Consider the following 21,591-nt stretch of genomic DNA (forward strand, 5'->3'; position numbering starts at 1 on the left):
AAATTTGATGTTTGTACTTTAACTGCTAAGTAATTGTATAATAAAAGCACTTTGGTGTTATACTTGACTCTGTGATGAACTTCCAACCAAGTAGAAGCAGAGAAAATTTATGGCACAGAAGGTGGCCATTCTGTGCATAAATAAGATGCCTATTTCCAATCCTGTAACATCTCCTTACTTAGTTGATCTGCTGCTAAAATTCTCATCCATGCCTTTGTGACTTCTTGAAGGACCTTCTCCTGTGCTGTACTGTTCTTTGTTTCTTTGAAATATGGATGCTGAAAATTTGATTTTGCCGATTCAATGAGTGCAAAATTGTATGAGCAATGTATAATCTCAGTTCATTCGGATTTTTAATTGCCTTAATTGGCCCTTTAATTGCTGGCAGGAGAGGCACTGACTCACATGCACACACATCAACTTCAATATTGCACACATGCATGATGATGCATTCGGGTCAGGCTGACGTCCAACTATGCAACATGAAATTCAGGCCTTGGCATCTCTGTCCATTGATGCTGCCTGACATGCTGAATACTTTCAGTATTTCCATCTTTTATTTTTAGTTTCCAACCTCTGCAGTATTTTGCATTTGTACCACTATCTGTATGTTCCCCACCAAGACCAACTTTTTCCCTCTCGCCCGATATTACCAGCTCGCCATGCCAATCGATTGGCAGAATGAGCCGGTAAGATCCTCCTCTGAAAGTCTGTGCAAGGAACAAAGAACAAAGAAAGTTACAGCACAGGAACAGGCCCTTCGGCCCTCCAAGCCTGCACCGACCGTGCTACCCGACTTAACTAAAACCCCCTACCCTTGGCAGCTCCCAGGATGCATACATTCTCTGACACTCCCAGGTGCCTCATGCCTGTTTGTGGCTCGAGGTCAGCAGGATGGATTGCTGCTGGGTGACAAGCACTTCATAGCATTAGTAAAGACATCTTCAATCCATTTCCTGTTGACCCCCGGAAGGGTAGGGGGTTTTAGTTGAGTCGGGCAGCATGGTCAGTGCAGGCTTGGAGGGCCGAAGGGCCTGTTCCTGTGCTTAATTTTCTTTGTTCTTTGTTCAAAGAGTGAACTAATATGAAATTAATTGGCTGGATTGGTTTCTCTTTGCTGTGTTTTTGTCGACAGCATTTACCTTGGCAATCTTCCACATTGTTGGGTAGATGCCAGTATTTTAGCTGCATTGGAACAGATTGGTTTGGGGCACTGCCTGTTCTGGAGCACAAATCCTCAGTACTGCTGCCAGAATGCTTTTGGGGCCTATGGCATTTGCAGTATTCAGTACCTTCAGTTGTTGATATCATGGGGAGTGAATCAAATTGGATGAATTCCCCCAAAACAGGCATCTGTGATGGGGGGTCCCTCAGGAAAAAGTCAAGACGGATCGTCAACCAGTACCTCTGCCTGAAAATGTTTGCAAATGATTCTCTTTTGCACTGACATGTTGGGCTCTCATATCATGGAGGATAGAAATATTTTTTGAGCATCCTCCTCCAATTCTTTGAGAAGGTGGCCAAAGAGGTGGATGAGGGTAAAGCGGTTGATGTGTTGTATATGGACTTCAGCAAAGCATTTGATAAGGTTCCCCATGGTAAGCTTTTGCAGAAAATACGGACGCATGGGATTGAGGGTGATTTAGTAGTTTGGATCAGGAATTGGCTAGCTGTAAGAAAACAGAGGGTCATGGTTGATGGGAAATATTCATCCTGGAGTTCAGTTACTAGTGGTGTACCGCAAGGATCTGTTTTGGGGCCACTGCTGTTTGTCATTTTTATTAATGATCTGGATGAGGGCGTAGAAGGATGGATTAGTAAATTTGCGGATGACACTAAAGTCGGTGGAGTTGTAGACAGTGCGGAGGGAAGTGGCAGGTTACAGAGGGACATAGATAAGCTGCAGAGCTGGGCTGAGAGGTGGCAAATGGAGTTTAATGCGGAAAAGTGTGAGGTGATTCACTTTGGAAGGAGTAACAGGAATACAGAGTACTGGGCTAATGGTAAGATACTTGGTAGTGTGGATGAACAGAGGGATCTGGGTGTCCATGTGCATAGATCCCTGAAAGTTGGCACCCAGGTTGATAGGGTTGTTAAGAAGGCGTACGGTGTGTTAGCTTTTATTGGTAGAGGGATTGAGTTTCGGAGCCAGGAGGTCATGCTGCAACTGTACAAAACTCTGGTGCGGCCGCATTTGGAGTATTGCGTCCAGTTCTGGTCGCCGTATTATAGGAAAGATGTGGAAGTGTTGGAAAGGGTGCAGAGGAGATTTACCAGGATGTTGCCTGGTATGGTGGGAAAATCGTATGAGGAAAGGCTGATGGACTTGAGGTTGTTTTTGTTAGAGAGAAGAAGGTTAAGAGGTGACTTAATAGAGGCATACAAGATGATCAGAGGATTAGATAGGGTGGATAGTGAGAGCCTTTTTCCTCGGATGGTGATGGCTAGCACGAGGGGACATAGCTTTAAATTGAGGGGTGAGAGATATAGGACAGATGCTAGAGGTAGGTTCTTTACTCAGAGAGTAGTAAGGGCGTGGAATGCCCTGCCTGCAGCAGTAGTGGACTCGTCAACATTAAGAGCATTCAAATGGTTATTGGATAAACATATGGATGATATTGGAATAGTGTAGATTAGAGGGGCTTTAGATTGGTTCCACTGGTCGGCGCAACATCGAGGGCCGAAGGGCCTGTACTGCGCTGTAATGTTCTATGTTCTAATTAGTTGTTTAATTGTCCACAGCCATTCACAACTAGATGTGGCAGTACTTCAAAACGTTGATCTAACCTGTCAGTTGTGGGATTATTTAGCTCTGTCTTCATAGAACCGTAGAATCCCTATAGCTCAGAAAGGGCCATTCAGCCCATTGAGTCTGCACCAACTTTCCAAAACAGCAACCCACCCAGGCCCTCCCCTCTGCCTATCCCCGTAACCCTGCACATTAATCATGGCCAATCCACCTAACCCACTTATCTTTGGGAGGAAACCTACCCAGACACGGGGAAAAAGTTCAAACTCCACAGCCACTCAAGGCCAGAATTGAACCCGGGTGCTAACCACTATGCCACTGTGCTGCCCTTGCTGCTTCTGCTGTTTGGCAAGTTGACTTGCGTTGTAGATTTACCAAGGTGACACCTTATATTTAGGTATGCCCGGTGCTGCTCCTGATATGCTCTCTTGCACTCTTCCTTGAACCACGGTTGCCCCTTTGGCCTGATGCTAATAGTAGAATGGGAGATATGCTGCTCCATGAGGTAACAGATCATGTTTGAATACAATTAGAATCATAGAATCATAGAATCCCTACTGTGCTGTTACTGAATGTCCACAACACTTCATGGATGCCCGTTTAAAGCTGCTAGGCCTGTTCTGAATCTATCCCATTTGGCGTGGTAGTGGCACACCATATGGTGGAGGGTATCCTCAATGGGACTGTGCAGTGGTCACTCCTGCTAATGCTGTCATGGATAGATGCATCTACTAGATTAGCACCTGATAATCTGCAAGATGTTCCCTATGCCCATGAATATATATGCATGCAGATTTCTGACTGATACTAAATGAAGTAGTTCTCTTCACAGCAGTGAAATGTATGATGATTAATTATTGACTTGCATTACTTCCTAGATTTGTAAGCCAGGAAGATAAATATTGGTTTGAAGGTGCAATCACTCGTGCAGTTGAAAAAGTGATTGGAAGAGAATTGGCAGGAAAGCTCCATAAAGATCCATACTTTGTAGATTTCCTTCGGGATATGCCAGAACCAACTGGTGATGAGCCTGAAGATTATGTATTTGTTGTCCCAAAAGTCTATGAAATGGTATGTCATTACATTGTCAACTTGAATGTGATGTGGTAAATTCTGGCTATTAGGTCCTTGATAAGAATAACACGCATTCCTTTTTGATAAACTCAAAACCTTCTTCACCAAATCTCTCAATTCATTGTTTTTCCAGGAATGTAACTAATTTCTATTTTAAACAGAAGCCTGTCAAAGTCTTGAGTGACTTTTGTCTTTAGCTGCCTTCCTTCTAATGACATGATGGCTTGCGAATGCTAGTCGACATGTATTAAACATAACGTGGTGTGGCACTTGCTGCATTTGAAGACAGTGGGCTGAGATGGTTCAGGAGTCTGTTTTCTCTGGGCCATCTCCTCCACTAGCTGAGGTTTGAATATCTCCTCACTTCTTCCAATGCCCCTCCCAGCAGTCAGCCTCCAGAGATCATAGATATCGACAACTTTCTCCTAATTGTCTGTGTTGATGCCTGCCATCTTCATATCATGTTTGCAGGTTTTAATGTAGTGGAGCCATAGATGTCCAGCAAGTCAGAACCCAGTGGCCAGTTCACCAAATAGAAGGTCTTTCAGTATACAGCTGTCATCAAACTGAATGTATACAGTTATGAAAGCCAGGTTTACACCACTGAAGAGTATGGAGGTCAGGAACTTCAACTCCCAACAGGCCTTGGAGTTTTATGTATGTTCAGATTGTTGCACATGCGCAGATCGGTAGCTTTACAAATTTTTTAGACCTGGTGCACTTGTGCATAAGAATAACACAATAAACCGAGTTAGGGAACTAGTAGTGGACCACCATCCATAAGAGGTGCCCCAGGCAGGGGACAAGGGAGAGATCCCAAAGGATGAAGGGACAGGAAGAGATTCTGAAAAGAGCGTCCCAAGGAAGGGTCAGACAGTTAGAGGTCCCAGTTCAGTTAAAAAGTGAGGAGCAGAGGAAAAGCACCACAGAGAGCAGAATTTAAGTGAGGAAGACTCAAGGGAAGCCCATTGAAAAGGGCTCAGGAGATGTCTTGAAGATCCAATAAGGTAGAAGGTGACTCCACGCTCCTGGTGGTTGGAGCAAAGGTACCTATTTGGAGAAGTAGTTCACTATTTAGCATTGTCGTTGTGAGTTAGCATTTGAGTCAATTCTCAGGAACCTAGGCACGAAAATCTTAGGAGACAAGATTGAAACCCAATGACATCAGCCATTGTTGTAGTCGTTCGAGTGACGTTTGGATAGAATTTCGAAGTCTGATCTTTGAAAGTGAAGACAGAGAGAAACTGAGTTTTATTTGTGAGACAAACAGTGTTTCAGTGAGATTGGTTGACTCATCGGGCATAATTTTACCGTCCCGCTCGCCATTGGAATCAGGGCGGACAATGGAAAAGTCCGTTGACCTCGAGTGGGTATTTTTGGTTTTGGAACTTGCGAGGCCGTAAAGCCCACCCGTAGTGTTACTGACATCTGGGTGTGTTGTTGATAAATACATGGACTATGCATTTGTCCATAAGATCATAAGATATAGGAGCAGAAATAGGCCATTCAGCCCATTGAGTCTGCTTCACCATTCAATTAGATCATGACTGATGATAATCCCCAACTCCACTTTCCCACCTTATCTCCATAACCTTTTATTCCCTTACTGATGAAAAATCTGTCTATCTTGATCATACTTAACAACCCAGCCTCCACAGCTCTCTGTGGTAAAGAATTCCACAGATTCACTATCCTCTGAGAAGAGATTCCTCCTCATCTCTGTCTTAACTTGGTGACCCTTTACTTTAAGATTATGGTACTAGACTTTTCTACAAGAGGAAATGTCCTCTCAGCATGTACCCTGTCAAGTCCCTTGAGAAACCTATATGTCTCAATAAGGTTGCCTCTCATTCTTCTAAACTCCAATGAGTACAGGCCAACCTCCTTAACCTCGCATAAGAAAATCCCCCCGTACCAGGGATCAAACAATTAAACCTTCTCTGGGCTGTTTCCAGTATATCTTTCCTTTGATAAGTGGTCACTTCTAACATTTATTGTATAACGTGGTGTGTTTGACCACAGTTGCCTGTTAATTCACATGTACCTCATAGTTACCCTGGATGTTACAAGATATATATTGTAAATTGTTTTATCTTTTTAACCTGATATGACCAAGACAGATTCCACAGATTTCTTAGCAACCTACCCAGGCATAAGTAACCACTGTGAATCATAAAATCTCATTAAAACTGTGTCTCCCTCATGGATTTCAACTTCTCATTTTCTAAAATCTCGTTTCTTAATTCCCACAAAGACTGGTCTGATTCAGACTGTCTCAGTGACTACTCACCTCCCAACAGTTCAATCTCTTCTCCTGAGACTGCATTCCAAAGGATTTACAAAGCTACACTCCTGCTTCTAACTTGCTAAACGTTTCCAACCTTTTCACAGACCACCAGCTTTACTAAGCTTGCACAGCCCCTTGGTTTTTCTGAACTCCATCTCCCAGTTGTGCCGAGCTGTAAATGGCTTACAGGGCTTCTGTGAGCTCGGAGCTCTAACTGTCTCCAGCATGAAGCAGAGACTTTCTGCCATCTTTTTAGCTCACCAGGACCTCCCTGAGCCCTAATTGTCAGATCCCTGATAAAGGTATCCAAACACACAAAAATTGAAACCAGAGCACCTGCTTAAGCTCCATTCATCTCAATTACAATGCAGTCGACTGTGGTCCATCCTAAAACTGACCTGCAAGCCAATAATCCCCCTTTACAAATGCACCATCTAAGCAAGCCCACCTGCATTCTATGGCTCTTACCTTCTGATTTCAGACAACCTGTATTGCCACCAATGGTCCTCAAGTAAGTCCAAGGGTTGGGTGTGAGGACAATAGAAAGGGGACAACAATGACCCTCAGCAATGCTGTGTGGCTAAACCTTTCTTTTTCCTGAGCTGCACAGGAGCAACATAACTGTCTTAAAAATATATTTATTTTGCCACACTGCTTAGATGGCAGTGAATACCATACAATCCTGAGACAAGTAGGCCTGATGTTTGAGCCTCTTGGTTGCTGTTCAGTAAAAGAGTTCTGCTTCTTCATAAAATATATTTATTTCTTTGATCCAACTTCACATACAATTCTCCACCAAAACCCCGGTGCCACCTGTGGCCCTTTTATATATCAGTGACTTCTGTTGAATAATTGACATCAAAGTAGGACTTAATTGGAAAGTCTGTTAACCCATTCCTAACACCTGAAGCCTAAAGCTCTGGCAGCCCATTCATGAAAAATAAGTACATTGAATTTTATCAATTTTGTGTACTGAATTGTAAATGTATTTGCAGGAGATAAATACTATAATCTAGTAATTGTAGTTTTCTATGGAAGGATGAGGTATATTGCATTAATGACATCCTTAATTTTTCATTATTTATGATGTTATCTTTTCTAATGGTTGTACTGAATGTGTTCCAGATACCAAGCTATGAATTCCTGACTGAAAAATTGCAGTTTTATCAGCAACAACATAATGAAGGTGTCCGATCGGGTTTTTTTGATCTGGTGTTCTTCAAGGATGCAATGACACATCTGATCAAAGTGAGATTTTAGAATTCTAACTAATTATAGATATGTTGAAATTATATCTACCAGTAAGTTTCGAGGAAAATCAGAAAAAAAGTAAAACGAAGTTCCATAAATATTTATCCATAGATACTTAGATGCCAGAATCATGACAGACATTCCAAAGTTCATTTTTATCTCTTTCCTATCTCATCAACCTTTCATACATACTGACCTTATACCTAGCTTTGGGAATTTTCAAATGCACAGTCCTTTTCCATTATCTTTCTGCACCATTGTCATCCACATTTTCAAGACATTTTCTTCTGCCTACCTAGCAAAGATCTATCCTTTACCTTCTTCTGTCTTCCATCTACATGCTGTTCTTTGGTAGCACAGGGCCAAATGGCCTGCTCCTGCTCCTATCTTCTATGTTTTTATGAGGTGGCTGGATATAGCACTTGGGACGAATGGGATCAAAGGTTATGGGGAAAAACCAGGATTAGGCTATTGAGTTCGATGATCAGCCATGATCATAATGAATGGCGGAGCAGGCTCGAAGGGCCAAATGGCCTCCTTCTGCTCCTATCTTCTATGTGTCTATGGCACCATGTGCAGACCCAGCGTTAGTTCACATATGTTCTGACGGCATTCACCCCTACCTCTACTGCAAAATTATTAGACTGCATTTCCAACTTCCAGCAATGGTTGAGAAGAAATTTCCTCCAATTAAGTGTTCAGAAGACTGAAGCCATTGTTTTCAGTTCCCATTCCCAACGCTGTTCCCAACTCTGTTCCCAAACTACTTACTTCATCCCACACCTTGGCCCTTGGCGACACTCTTTGATTAAGCTAGTCTGTTCACAAAATTGGTATTACATTTGATCCTGAGAAAATTGTCTGATCTCATCCCCACACTATCACAAGGACTGCCTATTTCCACCTGTGTAATACAGCTGGACTTCACCCTTGCTGGTGGAATAGTCCTGAGAATCATGCTCAAGTTCCAGCAGGTTTGAAGCGCTGGTCTTACTGGAGAAATGCTCACTCTTCCGATTCATCAATCAGCAATTGGAATCTCCACATTGTGTCTGTCATAAGGAGAGTTGACCTCATTTTATGAGCTCATCTGCTGCTGAAACCTTTGTCCATACCTTTATTTCCTCTGGGCTAAATTATTCCAATGTATTCTTGGATTTGGACTTCCTTCTCCTGATCTCTCAGCCTCTTGATCTTGTTTTTTTCATTTAAGACACTGCTTAAAACTATCTCTTTGACCAAACTTTCGTTCAGGATGAGCGTGAAAACAGGAGAATTTCTGATCAATTTTCTGGGTGACTTCAAATCTGCTATCTTATCCACTTAGACAAAAAAAATCCTCAAAAACGTTTTTTCACCTGCAGGGGAAAGAGGGAGCGGGCTTAAATCGTCCAAACGCTGGCTGATAGCAGCAAAGGGCTCGATTGTGCATGCACAGGTCTCTAGCAGCAGAGGCTTGTCACTCAGCCTCTGTTGTTCTCAAACAGCCTCCCAGCATAAATAAAGCACCGACCCCCAGCTATCACAGGGGCAGGCAGCCTTTCGCAACCACCCCAAGCTGCCTGGACCAGTGGACCCCATGAACCCCCCCACCCAGACTGACTCCCCCCTCCCTTCCCCCCTGATCACCAGCTGGATCCCCCCACGATTGCCAGTCCAGCACACCAGCCCCCCCCCCGCCCCCCCCCCAACCAGAGCCAGCCCCAATTGTCCCCCTCCCTCACTCCGACCGATCCCTAATGCAGAGTGGCAGCAGGTCCCCCTTCCTCCCCCACTAATCCCTAATGCAGAGTGGCAGCATGTCCCCCTTCCTCCCCCACCAATCCCTAATGCAGAGTGTACAGCAGGTCCCCACTCCCCCAACCACCGACCGAGCACCCCGGGTCTTGCCCCGCCTCCAGTGGGCCTCATCCCCTCTGGCTCCATCCCCATGGCACTGCTCAATGCCGGGTGGGAGTGCAGTGTGCCCAATAAGCAGGCTGGCACTGCTCAAGGGGCATCCCACCTTGCCCCCGACTCCCTGGGGGTCCTCAATGGCCTCCGGTTCTACCAGCGAGGCCATCATGACTGGTCCCTATTGCTGGGGACCAGCTGTGATTCTTGCCAGAAAGAACCTCTTTTGGCGAGGCCACAGAGGCAAGTGGGCCCAGACGATAACGTCCCGGGCTCATTAATTCAATGAAAAGCAGATTTGAATATATTTTAAATAAATTATTCGGCCCCGTGCCAGAAATGGGGCAAGGCTGATCGCACTGGATATCCGGTGCTGGTAAGATCACAAGATGCGAGAAATTGGGTGTGAATTTGATTTCTCGCCTCTCGCGTGATCTTACCGGCTCGCCCCATCCATTGGACAGTGGGGCATAACAGTAAGATCGTCCCCAATATCTCCTTCTGTGACTCAGTATTTTACTTCATTTTATAATGCTCCTGTGAAGTGGCTTTGGGATATTCCATTACATTACAGGTATTTATATGTTTTCAATGTCTCAATAAGCACTTGGTAAGATACTGAGCCTTCTTCATTTTTCCTTTCGATCACAAAAGTTCTGGATATTTTGGATCTTGTGATTTTTCTTTTGATGTGTAAGAAATTCAACAACAAGATAACATAAACTTCAGATTTCATCCAAACCTTATAAGTGGTTTGATATTGTACCCCTTAGAAAGTGAATGTTGGCATATTTTGGACATATAATTTGTATTCACTGCAAAATATCTAGTTCCAATGTTTATTCATGCTAACTTGTCACAATGGATATTATCTTTGTTATGGCTTTTGTTTCTCATCAGTTGTTCCAAACTGTTTTGTTAGCATGTGTGGATGCCCTGTTACAATTAATCTCCATGGGGTATGCTCTGATAGACAATTCCCAATCAGGGCTGTCCGAGTGCATGCCTATTATTATTTTGAACTTTATTGTTGACTTGTACCTACATTGATAAATGTGTTGCAGTGTTTTCAATGTCCATGATTAGGTGATGTCTCTCCAATGGCCCGTACTGGTGCTTAAGGAAAACAAAAGTGCTCCCAACTGTGCAAACCAGCACCAAAGTGTCAACCTGTGCTGAAGAAGTTCCTGATAAAAATGGTTTGATACTGTTAAGTACTTCACCATTTGACCCCACTATGTTAAAACCCAAAGCATTGTGCAGCCTCTCTGTAACTTTCTTTATCTTAGAGTTAAAACATTCTTTCTTCCTGCAATTGTTAAGATTTTGAAATTCAAGTTGGACAACAACAATCGTTACTTCCTATCAAATTATGCAGCTGAATTATTCCAGGTTTGATTGATGTATTGAGAAAGGAATTGGATTGTTCTCTGAAAAGACAGAATGTACAGGGATAAGGCAAGGGAGTGGGATTCTGCAGCATGTTCATTCAGAGAGTCAGCCCAGACTTAGTCGGCTAAATAGCCTCCTTCTGCACTGTAAACATCCTGTGATTCTTTGTGTTAGAAAGGTTTGGCAAGGAGAGGAGCTGAGTGGAAACAGATTAACTGATAATAGGCCAGAGGTGGGACTAGAGAAAGGAATGTGGGAAGGTCAAACCTTGGTGGGCACCAACCAATGGACCCAGAGGGAAAAAGCACAGAAAAGGAGTTGAGGGCGGCATGGGTCAGCCATGATCGTATTGAACGGTGGGGCGGTCTTGAAGGGCCTGGTGGCCTACTCCTGTTTCTATTTCTTGTGAACTTGTGTTCTTGTGTAGAATGCTACCAAAACAGACTTTCAGCACCTTCTGGACAAATACAAGAGTGTATTCGAAGAGGCACTTGGTTCAATGAAGGGAATCAAGTGAAACTCAAGATAAAGCCTAATAGTCAATCAAAAAAACTCTCAAAGCAAGAGCAGTGCCATATCCAAGGTCAAAGAAGAATCAGAATGACTTGTTAACACTGCTGTGTTAGAGCCAGTTACAATGTTACAATGAATAACTGGGCCACCCAATGTACCTGGTCATGAAACCAGATGTTCAGTTCATATTTGTGTTGATTTTAAAACAACCATATATCCAGTGTTGCATGATGATTCTATCTTCTGCACCCTCTCCTTTCCTTCTCCCCATGTACTCTATAAATGGTATGCTTTGTTTGCATAGCGTGCAAGAAACAATACTTTTCACTGTATCCCTATACATGTGACAATAATAAATCAAATCAAATTGATCAATATTCACTTCCTTTAATTGAAGATTTGGGGCGATTCTCCCATCCTGACCCGCAACCTTTCTAGTGGGTCGGGACGGGAGATGTGCGTCGCTGGCCTTGTTCCGGGATTTGCAAATGCGCTGGGAACGCATGCGCATCTCCCAGAGCCAGAGAACAGTCGGAGACCAGACCACACTGGAAACCGGCGGGAAGGCAGGTAAGTCATTTGAATCTTTTTTTAATGTATTTTAAATGGATTTTACATTTCATGATCGGGAACTTACCGGTCCCGATTGAATCTCCCACCCCGCAGGAGTACTTCATTCCAACAGGGGTTAGAGTAACTCCCCACGTTTGGGGAACTAGCGGGAGACCCCAACAGAATGAAGGGGGGGCAATCGGGGCCCCCAGGGGGTCGGGCAGCGGGGGAGTGGTGCCCCCTAGGCATGGGCACCCTGGCAATGCCAGCCTGTGCCCCATGGCACTGCCCAAGGGGCAAAGTACCCATGCCCAGGGGGCATCTTGGCATTGCCCATTGGGCATCAGGCAGTGCCTAGGGGGCGAAGCCGATTGTGGACATGACCTGGGGCGATCTTGGGGGTGGGGGGGTCCCGCTGCCACTCTGCATGGCGATCGGTCTGGGATGGAGGAAGGGCAGAGATTGGGGTGGGCCTGAGGGGGGGGGGGGTGGGTGGGTGGTCTGCCCGAGGGGAACCTGCCTCTGGAAGTGGGGGGGGGGGCGGATGGTATCGCCACTGCTGGAGGGGTTGGGCTGGACATCGGGGTGCTCTGGGGCGGGTGGGGGGGGGTTGAGGGCTGGCCCAGGAATCGTTGTGGGGGCCATGGGGGTGGGGCTGGAGGGGCAGCACTGTGGGGGTCCCGGGCTGGCCAGCGATCGAGTTGGACAGCAAACGGGGAGTCTGACAGATTGGAGCCACTGTGCATGCGCAGAGTTCCAGAACTGGCAGACTCTGGTGCAAATAGACTTTTATGGTCCCCCTGGGTTTTTAATGAGATTCACGATTGGAACTTCTGCGTTGCACAGAGTGGGGAGATTCGAGTGAGAAGTTGAACTGACAAAACAGTCGTGATCTAGAACAGTTTTCCCGCCAATTCAACGCTTTTGGGAGCATCGCCCCCTTTATTTCTGAGTTATCAGGTGGGCAAAAATACAGCACATTATTGACTGATCATCGACCCTGAACTATTATTTTTGTGCCATATAAAGGCATATTTACAGACAAATGTAGCTGCTGAATCTCAGCCATTGCTTATCATCATTACTTGTAAAGATAATTTTTTGTTATAAAAGATTGCCTTTTGAAATAATATCCGCACCAGCCTATTCCAAAGGTTGATGGATAAGATTTTAAATGGTCTCTCTGGTGTACAATGTTATCTGGATGATAGTCTAATTACAGGGTCCAGTGAAAAGGAGCACTTGAATGATTTAGAAGCAACATTGAAGTGTTTTCGAGCAAATAGTCTGCATATTAAGAAAGAAAATTGTGATTCTTTCCAGATATCGGTCGGGGGGGGCAATGGCATACAGGGAAGGCAGTGACATTGTGGTATTGTACAGAGACCCAGCGTAATGCTCTGGGGACCCGAGTTCGAATCCCACCACAGCAGATGGTGGAAGTTGAATTTAATAGAAGTCTAGAATTAAAAGTCTAATGATAACCATGAAACCATTATCAATTATTATAAAAACCCATCTGTTTCAGTAATGTCCTTTAGGGAGGGAAATCTGTTGTTCTTACCTGGTTTGACCTACATGTGACTCCAGACCCACAGCAAAGGGTCTTAAATGCCCTCAGGAATGGGCAATAAATGCTGGCACAGCCAGTAGCACCCACATCCCATGAAGGAATAAAAAAAAGTCCAGTATTTGGGTCATTTAATTGATAGTAAAGGCCTACATAAAGCACCTAAAAAAATGAAAGCTATTTTAGAAGAACCACATCCGATGAATGTGACGCAATTAAGGTTCTTTCTAGGATTAGTAGATTATTATGGCAAATTTGTTCCTAACTTAACTACAAGATTGAAGTCATTATATAATTTACTGTGTGTGAAACAGGCATGGGACTGGACAATAGAATATGAGATAGCATAAAAGGATGTTAAAGGTGTTTTGCAGAAATCTGAAATATTGGTTCAGTTGAATCTGAAGTTACCATTATTGCTTGCTTGCATTGCTTCACATTATGGACTAGGGGCAGTAATTTTACATATCATGCCTTTGGGAGAAGAACAATAAATATCTTTTGCTTTGCGTTCTCTGACTAGTGCAGAATCTAACTATGCTCAGATAGAAAAAGAAACATTGAGTATAATTATTGATGTACAAAGGTTTCATCATTTTTATGTGGTTATCATTTCACAATATTGATGAATCATCGACACATAACTAGAGGTGAGGCTATATTGGATCTGGTGCTGGGAAATGAGCCAGACCAGGTGCTAGACTTGGAAGTTGGTGTGCATTTTGGTGATAGTGACCACAATTCGGTTACGTTCACCTTAGTGATGGAAAGGGATAGGCATGAACCTCGGGCCAGTGGTTTTAGCTGGGGGAAGGGTAATTATGAGGCTATTAGGAGAGAATTAGGAAACATAGGTTGGACTAGGAGATTACAGGGACTGGGAACGTCCGACATGTGGAGTTTATTCAAGGAGCAGCTACTGCGAGTCTGTGATAGGTATGTCCCTGTCAGGCAAGGAGGAATTGGTAGGGCTAGGGAACCGTGGTGCACCAAAAAAGTTTCTTTGTTGGTTAAAAAGAAAAAGGAGGCTTATGTTCGGATGAGACGTGAGCACTCGGGTAGTGCACTAGAAAGCTTTAGATTGGCTAAGAGGGAGTTGAAGAGCGAGCTTAGAAGGGCTAAAAGGGGACATGAGAAGACTTTGGCGGATAGGGTTAAAGAGAATCCTAAGGCGTTCTATAGGTATGTCAAGAACAGAAGGTTGGTTAGGGCAAGTTTAGGGCCAGTTATAGATGGCAGAGGGAAGTTATGTGTGGAACCGGAGGAGATTGGTGAAGCATTGAACCAATATTTCTCTTCGGTGTTCACGCAAGGGGACATGAATATAGCTGAGGAGGACACTGGGTTGCAAGGGAGTAGAATAGACAGTATTACAGTTGATAAGGAGGATGTGCAGGATATTCTGGAGGGTCTGAAAATAGATAAATCCCCTGGTCCGGATGGGATTTATCCAAGGATTCTCTGGGAGGCAAGAGAAGTGATTGCAGAGCCTCTGGCTCTGATCTTCAGGTCGTCGTTGGCCTCTGGTATAGTACCAGAAGATTGGAGGTTAGCGAATGTTGTCCCATTGTTTAAGAAGGGGAACAGAGACTTCCCCGGGAATTATAGACCGGTGAGTCTCACTTCTGTTGTCGGCAAGATGTTGGAAAAAATTATAAGGGATAGGATTTATAGTTATTTGGAGAGTAATGAATTGATAGGTGATAGTCAGCATGGTTTTGTGGCAGGTAGGTCGTGCCTTACTAACCTTATTGAGTTTTTTGAGAAAGTGACCAAGGAGGTGGATGGGGGCAAGGCAGTGGACGTGGTATATATGGATTTTAGTAAGGCGTTTGATAAGGTTCACCATGGTAGGCTTCTGCAGAAAATGCAGATGTATGGGATTGGGGGTGATCTAGGAAATTGGATCAGGAATTGGCTAGCGGATAGGAAACAGAGGGTGGTGGTTGATAGTAAATATTCATCATGGAGTGCGGTTACAAGTGGTGTACCTCAGGGATCTGTTTTGGGGCCACTGCTGTTTGTAATATTTATTAATGATCTGGATGAGGGTATAGTTGGGTGGATTAGCAAATTTGCTGATGACACCAAAGTCGGTGGTGTGGTAGACAGTGAGGAAGGGTGTCGTAGTTTGCAGGAAGACTTAGACAGGTTGCAAAGTTGGGCCGAGAGGTGGCGGATGGAGTTTAATGCGGAGAAGTGTGAGGTAATTCACTTTGGTAGGAATAACAGATGTGTTGAGTATAGGGCTAACGGGAGGACTTTGAATAGTGTGGAGGAGCAGAGGGATCTAGGTGTATGTGTGCATAGATCCCTGAAAGTTGGGAATCAAGTAGATAAGGTTGTTAAGAAGGCATATGGTGTCTTGGCGTTTATTGGTAGGGGGATTGAATTTAGGAGTCGTAGCGTTATGTTGCAACTGTACACAACTCTGGTGCGGCCGCACTTGGAGTACTGTGTGCAGTTCTGGTCCCCACATTACAGGAAGGATGTGGAGGCTTTGGAGAGGGTGCAGAGGAGGTTTACCAGGATGTTGCCTGGTATGGAGGGGAGATCCTATGAGGAGAGGCTGAGGGATTTGGGATTGTTTTCGCTGGAAAGGCGGCGGCTAAGAGGGGATCTTATTGAAACATATAAGATGATTAGAGGTTTAGATAGGGTGGATAGTGATAGCCTTTTTCCTCTGATGGAGAAATCCAGCACGAGGGGGCATGGCTTTAAATTGAGGGGGGGTAGTTATAGAACCGATGTCAGGGGTAGGTTCTTTACCCAGAGGGTGGTGAGGGATTGGAATGCCCTGCCAGCATCAGTAGTAAATGCGCCTAGTTTGGGGGCGTTTAAGAGATCCGTAGATAGGTTCATGGACGAAAAGAAATTGGTTTAGGTTGGAGGGTCACAGTTTTTTTTTTAACTGGTCGGTGCAACATCGTGGGCCGAAGGGCCTGTTCTGCGCTGTAATGTTCTATGTTCTATGTTCTATGTTCTATAACTACTATCTTTGGGACATATAAAGGCATACCATCATCAGCTGCTTGCCAATTGCAAAGATTGTCACTAATTTTATGTGCACACCAATGATATGAAATATCGTCAATCGGAGCGCCGTGCTAAGCACTTAATTTTACCTATTGACCAGATGCCACCAATTAGTTTTGCTAATATTGTTTATTTTTGCCTGTGACAATGGGCCCGATTTTACCAAAACTTCTGGCGCGAAATCGCGGTAAAGTTGGGCATCGGGTCTTTAACGCGGTGCGCACCCGATTCCTAGCAGAGCGCGGCTTTACCAACACCCGATTTGGGCGTGGGCTCAGGCAGCCCGCCGAGTTAAATGCATTTGCATGCATTTAAATCGACTTAATGAAGCGCGCGCCCAACTCTACCACCAAATCCCATTTTACCACCGTGCGGCCCAATCCGCGTCCGCGTTTTTAACGACCTGGTAAATAAAAGTCGGAAGCCGGCGCTTCCTCAGTGAGGGTTGGCGAGGAGGTAGGCGCATTGCGTTCAGAGGCTCCCCGGTACTTACGTGTGTCTTGAGTCGCGGCCATTCCGCTGTCCCGGGTCCGTGGCGTCTCTGCGAGTGTGTCGGGGGGAGGGGGGGCTGTTGCTGTGCACGAACTCCGATATCCGTGTGGCAGCACGGACCTCGGGTCCTGCAGTGCAGCTGGATCCTGGCACTGCAGCTCACTTCAGGCTGACGGCTGAAGATGTGCACACAGTGCAGATCGCACTGCTGCAGCCTTCCAATGTTACCAGGGGCTGTGACTGTGTGCTGCATGTGGCTGGGGGGCATGGGGGGGGGGGGGGGTGGGAGCGGATGGACTTGAGAGAATCCTGCAAACTGCAAATAATGTAGCATCCTCTTTGTGCTGCCTAATTATCTATGAGAAAGGTAATTAAACTACAGTGTCCTAGTGAGCAAGTAGTGCCCTGTGTAATACATTTGTGATCTGTAACTGGATTGTTGATGCTCAAATGTTCAGAGTCATGTGGTGAACTTGGCAGAATTGTCCCCGTGGTGGAACCTGGTTGGAAATAAGATTCAAGGAGATTACTACATCTGGGAAACCAACCATAATGAAAAGAAGCTTGGATTGGCAACTCTCCTCTCACATTCCATGGCAGATGTGCCCCTACTTATGAATGTGACTTGCATGGGCAACGTTGGGTGCAGCTACTCTGCCTCTGGAGCAGCCTTGGATCCTTTGTCATCTTGTTTTCATCTGGACATTACACAGAATTAGAGGAATCCCTTTTGGAAGATAATGTCAAAGTTATAATCGCAGGGACTAAAAACCTGACAGTCAACAATCTGGGATAATATTTCAAAATGTATATCCCCCATCCATGTTCTGGAATATTATCCCAGATTTTTGACTGTCAGGTTTTTAGTTCCTGCGATTTTAACTTTGACATTATCTTCCAAAGGGAATTCCTCTAATTCTGTGCAATGTCCAGATGAAAACAAGATGACAAAGGATCCAAGGCTGCTCCAGAGGCAGAGTAGCTGCACCCAATGTTGCCCACGCAAATCACATTCATAAGTAGGGGCACATCTGCCATGGCATGTGAGAGAAGAGTTGCCAATACAAACTTCTTTTCATTATGGTTGGTTTCCCAGATGTAGTAATCTCCTTGAGTCTTATTTCCAACCAAGTTCCACCACGGGGACAATTCTGCCAAGTTCACCACAGGACTCTAAACATTTGAGTATCAACAATCCAGTTACAGATCACAAATGTATTACACTTGCTCACTAGGACACTGTAGTTTAATTACCTTTCTCATAGATAATTAGGCAGCACAAAGAGGATGCTACATTATTTGCAGTTTGCAAGATTCTCCCAAGTCCATCCGTCCCCCCCTCTCTGCTCTCTCTGCTGTTTTGTATTTCGCGTCTGGGCGCGCTGCTTTGGATTTTTTTCGAACTGCGCATGCACAGTTCACAACTCAGATCGATCCGCCAGCGCTAAGCACAGCCCGCAGCGCGCATCGGGCCGGAGCCGGCAAAACGCGTATGGGCGCGCTGCAAAGAGGATTCTGGGCTCAGATCCGTATTACGCCCTTAGGCTCCGATTGGTAAAATCGGGCCCAATGTCTCAAGATCAAAGATAAACCAGAAATGATCCTGTGATGGGGAGGGTGATGGATATCGTGTTGAAAGGAATGATAGCTGGAATGCATCACACGCATCCTGATTTGAAACCATGTGTGTCAAGAAAGTTTGAGTTGACCATCCAAGGTCTATTGTGGAGAATCTGAGTGATCATTCCTCCCAGTCTGCACGGGAGAGTTCTTGAACAACCACATGAAGAACATAGTCTAGATGAAGAATTTAGCACCCAGATATTGGCTGAATCTAGATGCTTAGATTGAAGAAAAAGTGGGACACTAACTGACAGGAATCAATCAAACTTTCTCTCTCTAACCCTCACTGTGCATTATGGATCTGGGACTGATTGATTTAGAGCTGGCCATCATGGTGGTGGCTGAGGAGGCGGAGGCGGCACAGGAGGTGGAGGGCGTGGGGAGGCCACCACAGGAGCAACCAGTGACAGGCCCTCAGGAAGGAGAGGAGGAGGCTGCCGCTGAAGGCCAGAAGGTAGGAGAGCAGTCTCCGGAAGGGTTGACCAGAAAAAGGAGGCTGCGGAGGCAAAGACAGTACCAGAGCAGGCATTCATTCGAAGGGCTGTCGGAGGTTATGTGCCATCACCAGCTCCACCTATCCCAGGACACGGTGCAGCACCTGTGTGAGGTGCTCACACACCTGGCACCTGAGGGGAGGGTGGCCACCCGCACCCAATAGAAGTTAAAGTGATGGCAGCCCTTAACTTCTACTCAACAGGGTCATTTCAAGCACCCAGTGGCGGCCTCTGTGGAATCTCCCAGGCCTCCATCCACAGATGTGTTCACCAGGTCACAGATGCCTTGTACGTCCGGGAAGGCCAACACATCAATTTTGATGTTGGGCAGGCTCAGCAGGAGACCTGGGCTGCAGGCTTCATGGCCATTGCAGGGGTGTCCCATGTCCTGGGGGCAGTGGATGGGACACACATCACCCTGCAGTCCCCGCAAGGCAAGGGGCAACCATTCATCAACTGCAAGGGTTTCCGCTCCCTGAACGTACAGATTGTACGTGACCATTGCATGAACATCATGCAGGTCTATGCACACCACCCAGGGAGTGTCTATGACAGCTATATCCTGAGGCAGTTGAACATTGCTGGGCACTTTGAAGGCCAGCCTAGGCTGACAGGATGACTCGTGGGGGATAAGGATTACTCTCTGAGGTCATGGCTGATGATCCCTGTGTGGAGGTCTGAGACAGAGACCCGTTATAATGAGGCCCACGCTGCCACCCGGTGCGTAATAGAGCAAGGCATTGGACTGCTCAAGATGTGGTTCCGCTGCCTGGACCACTCTGGGGATGCCCTACAGTATAAACCTGTGCATGCCTCATGCATCCTAATTGTGTGCTGTGTCCTGCACAACATCACGCAGCAGCGAGGAGACCAGCTGGTGGAGGAGGAGGAGGAGCAGCAACGGGGCAAAGTGGACATCCTGCCACATGAGGAGCCAAAGGATGGAGGGCATGCGGCGACGGCAGGTGCTCGGCAGGGCAGGGCAGTGAGGGAGGCCTTGGTAGCAGCCCATTTCACATAACTGGTGCTGCTCTGAACGCAATTTCACCGCACCTCAGGAGCTACTGCAGCTGCCGCCCCCAATTGATATGGCCCACCCCCTCTCATCTCACCATCACGTCCCTGAGAAACATCACAACCAGTTAAAGAGCCTGGGCTGGACTGGTAGTGAGTCTTTGGTGAAGGCTGGATGATGATGATGAATCGCTGTCAGGCACACTGCGATCCTGTCCCTGGTGCCACTCAAGTCTGACTGGGGTGGCATGACAGGGGGTCCTGTTTGACTAAGGGTCTGGTGCTTGGTGGGGAAAGTAGGGCAGGCAGTCTAACATTTGGCCGAATATCACGCAGCACAGCAATCTGTGCCTCAATACATGGGATTAGGGAACACTCAGCTCTGTGGTGGGGAGAATCAGAGACAGCTTAGTCACTGCTGCGAGGGGCAAATAACAGTTTATTGTGCTTTTAACATTTAACAAAATTTAACCCTGACTACTGCTGACCTTCACCCGTGCCCTCTTAGTGAGCCTCATAATCTTAGTGAACTTCATCATCTTGTGTGGCCTACTGCTTCTTCTTGGTGCTCCCCCAGGATTCATATCGATGGTGGGGTGTTCAGCTGTAATCCATGCCCCGTTGCCTGTGATGCCCTTGGATGCCACCTCCTGTGTAGGTGAGACCTGGAAGGCCCGGCTGACTTACAGATGACACAGATGTTCTTGTGCCACCCTGTTCATCCAACTGCCCCTGAGATGCCCTGGTGTGAGGAAGGTGGGAATCCGCAACAGATCCACAGCAGACGCCATCTCCCTGGCCCAGCACTCAACCCTGGAACACCTAGACAACAACACAGACTCCGATTTATTGACGACAGCTCAGTCTTCAACACTATTATTCCTACGAAACTCATCTCCAAACTCTGTGGCCTGGCCCTCGGCTCCTCCCCCTGCGACTGAATCTTGAACTTCCTAACTCAGACCACAATCAGTGCGGATAGGCAACAACATCTCCTCCACGATCATCCTCAACACCGGTGCCCCACAAGGCTGTGTTCTTAATGCCCTCCTATACTCCTATACACACCTATGACTGTGTGCCCAAATTCCCCTCAAGTTTGCTGATGCTACCACCATAGTGGGTTGAATCTCAAACAATGATGAGATGGATACAGGAAAGAGATAGAGAATCTGGTGAACTGGTGCGATGACAATAATCTCTCCCTCAATGTCAGCGAAACGAAGGAGATTGTCATCAACTTCAGGAAGCGTTGTGGAGAACATGCCCCTGTCTACATGAATGGGGACAAAGTAGAAATGGCCAAGAGCTTCAAGTTTTTAGGTGTCCAGATCACCAACAACATGTCCTGGTCCCCCCACCTGAAACTATAGTTAAGAAAGCCCACCAACGCCTTTACTTTCTTAGAAGACTAAGGAAATTTGGCATGTCAGCTTCTCCTCTCACCAACTTTTACAGATGCACTATAGAAAGCATTCTTTCTGGTTGTATCACAGCTTGGTATGGCTCCTGCTCTGCCCAAGACCGCAAGAAACTACAAGAGGTCGTGAATGTCGCCCAATTCATCACGCAAACCAGCTTCCCATCCAATGACTCTGTCTACATTTCCTGCTGCCTCTGAAAGCAACCAACATTATTAAGGACCCCACGC

The 21,591-nt window shown here is 45.9% G+C and overlaps 1 protein-coding gene across 1 annotated transcript in view; it reads left to right on the plus strand.

The window, feature by feature from the left end:
• LOC144493945 (dynein axonemal heavy chain 8-like) overlaps positions 1–21,591 on the plus strand; it is a 1,745,965-nt gene that overhangs the window by 1,308,594 nt on the left and 415,780 nt on the right. The window contains exons 63-64 of the mRNA XM_078213522.1: positions 3,628–3,820; positions 7,236–7,358. Coding sequence (XP_078069648.1) covers positions 3,628–3,820; positions 7,236–7,358 — 316 coding nt within the window. The remainder of the gene's footprint in view (positions 1–3,627; positions 3,821–7,235; positions 7,359–21,591) is intronic.

This window comes from Mustelus asterias, chromosome 5 (assembly GCF_964213995.1).
Source record: "Mustelus asterias chromosome 5, sMusAst1.hap1.1, whole genome shotgun sequence".
NCBI lineage: Eukaryota > Metazoa > Chordata > Chondrichthyes > Carcharhiniformes > Triakidae > Mustelus > Mustelus asterias.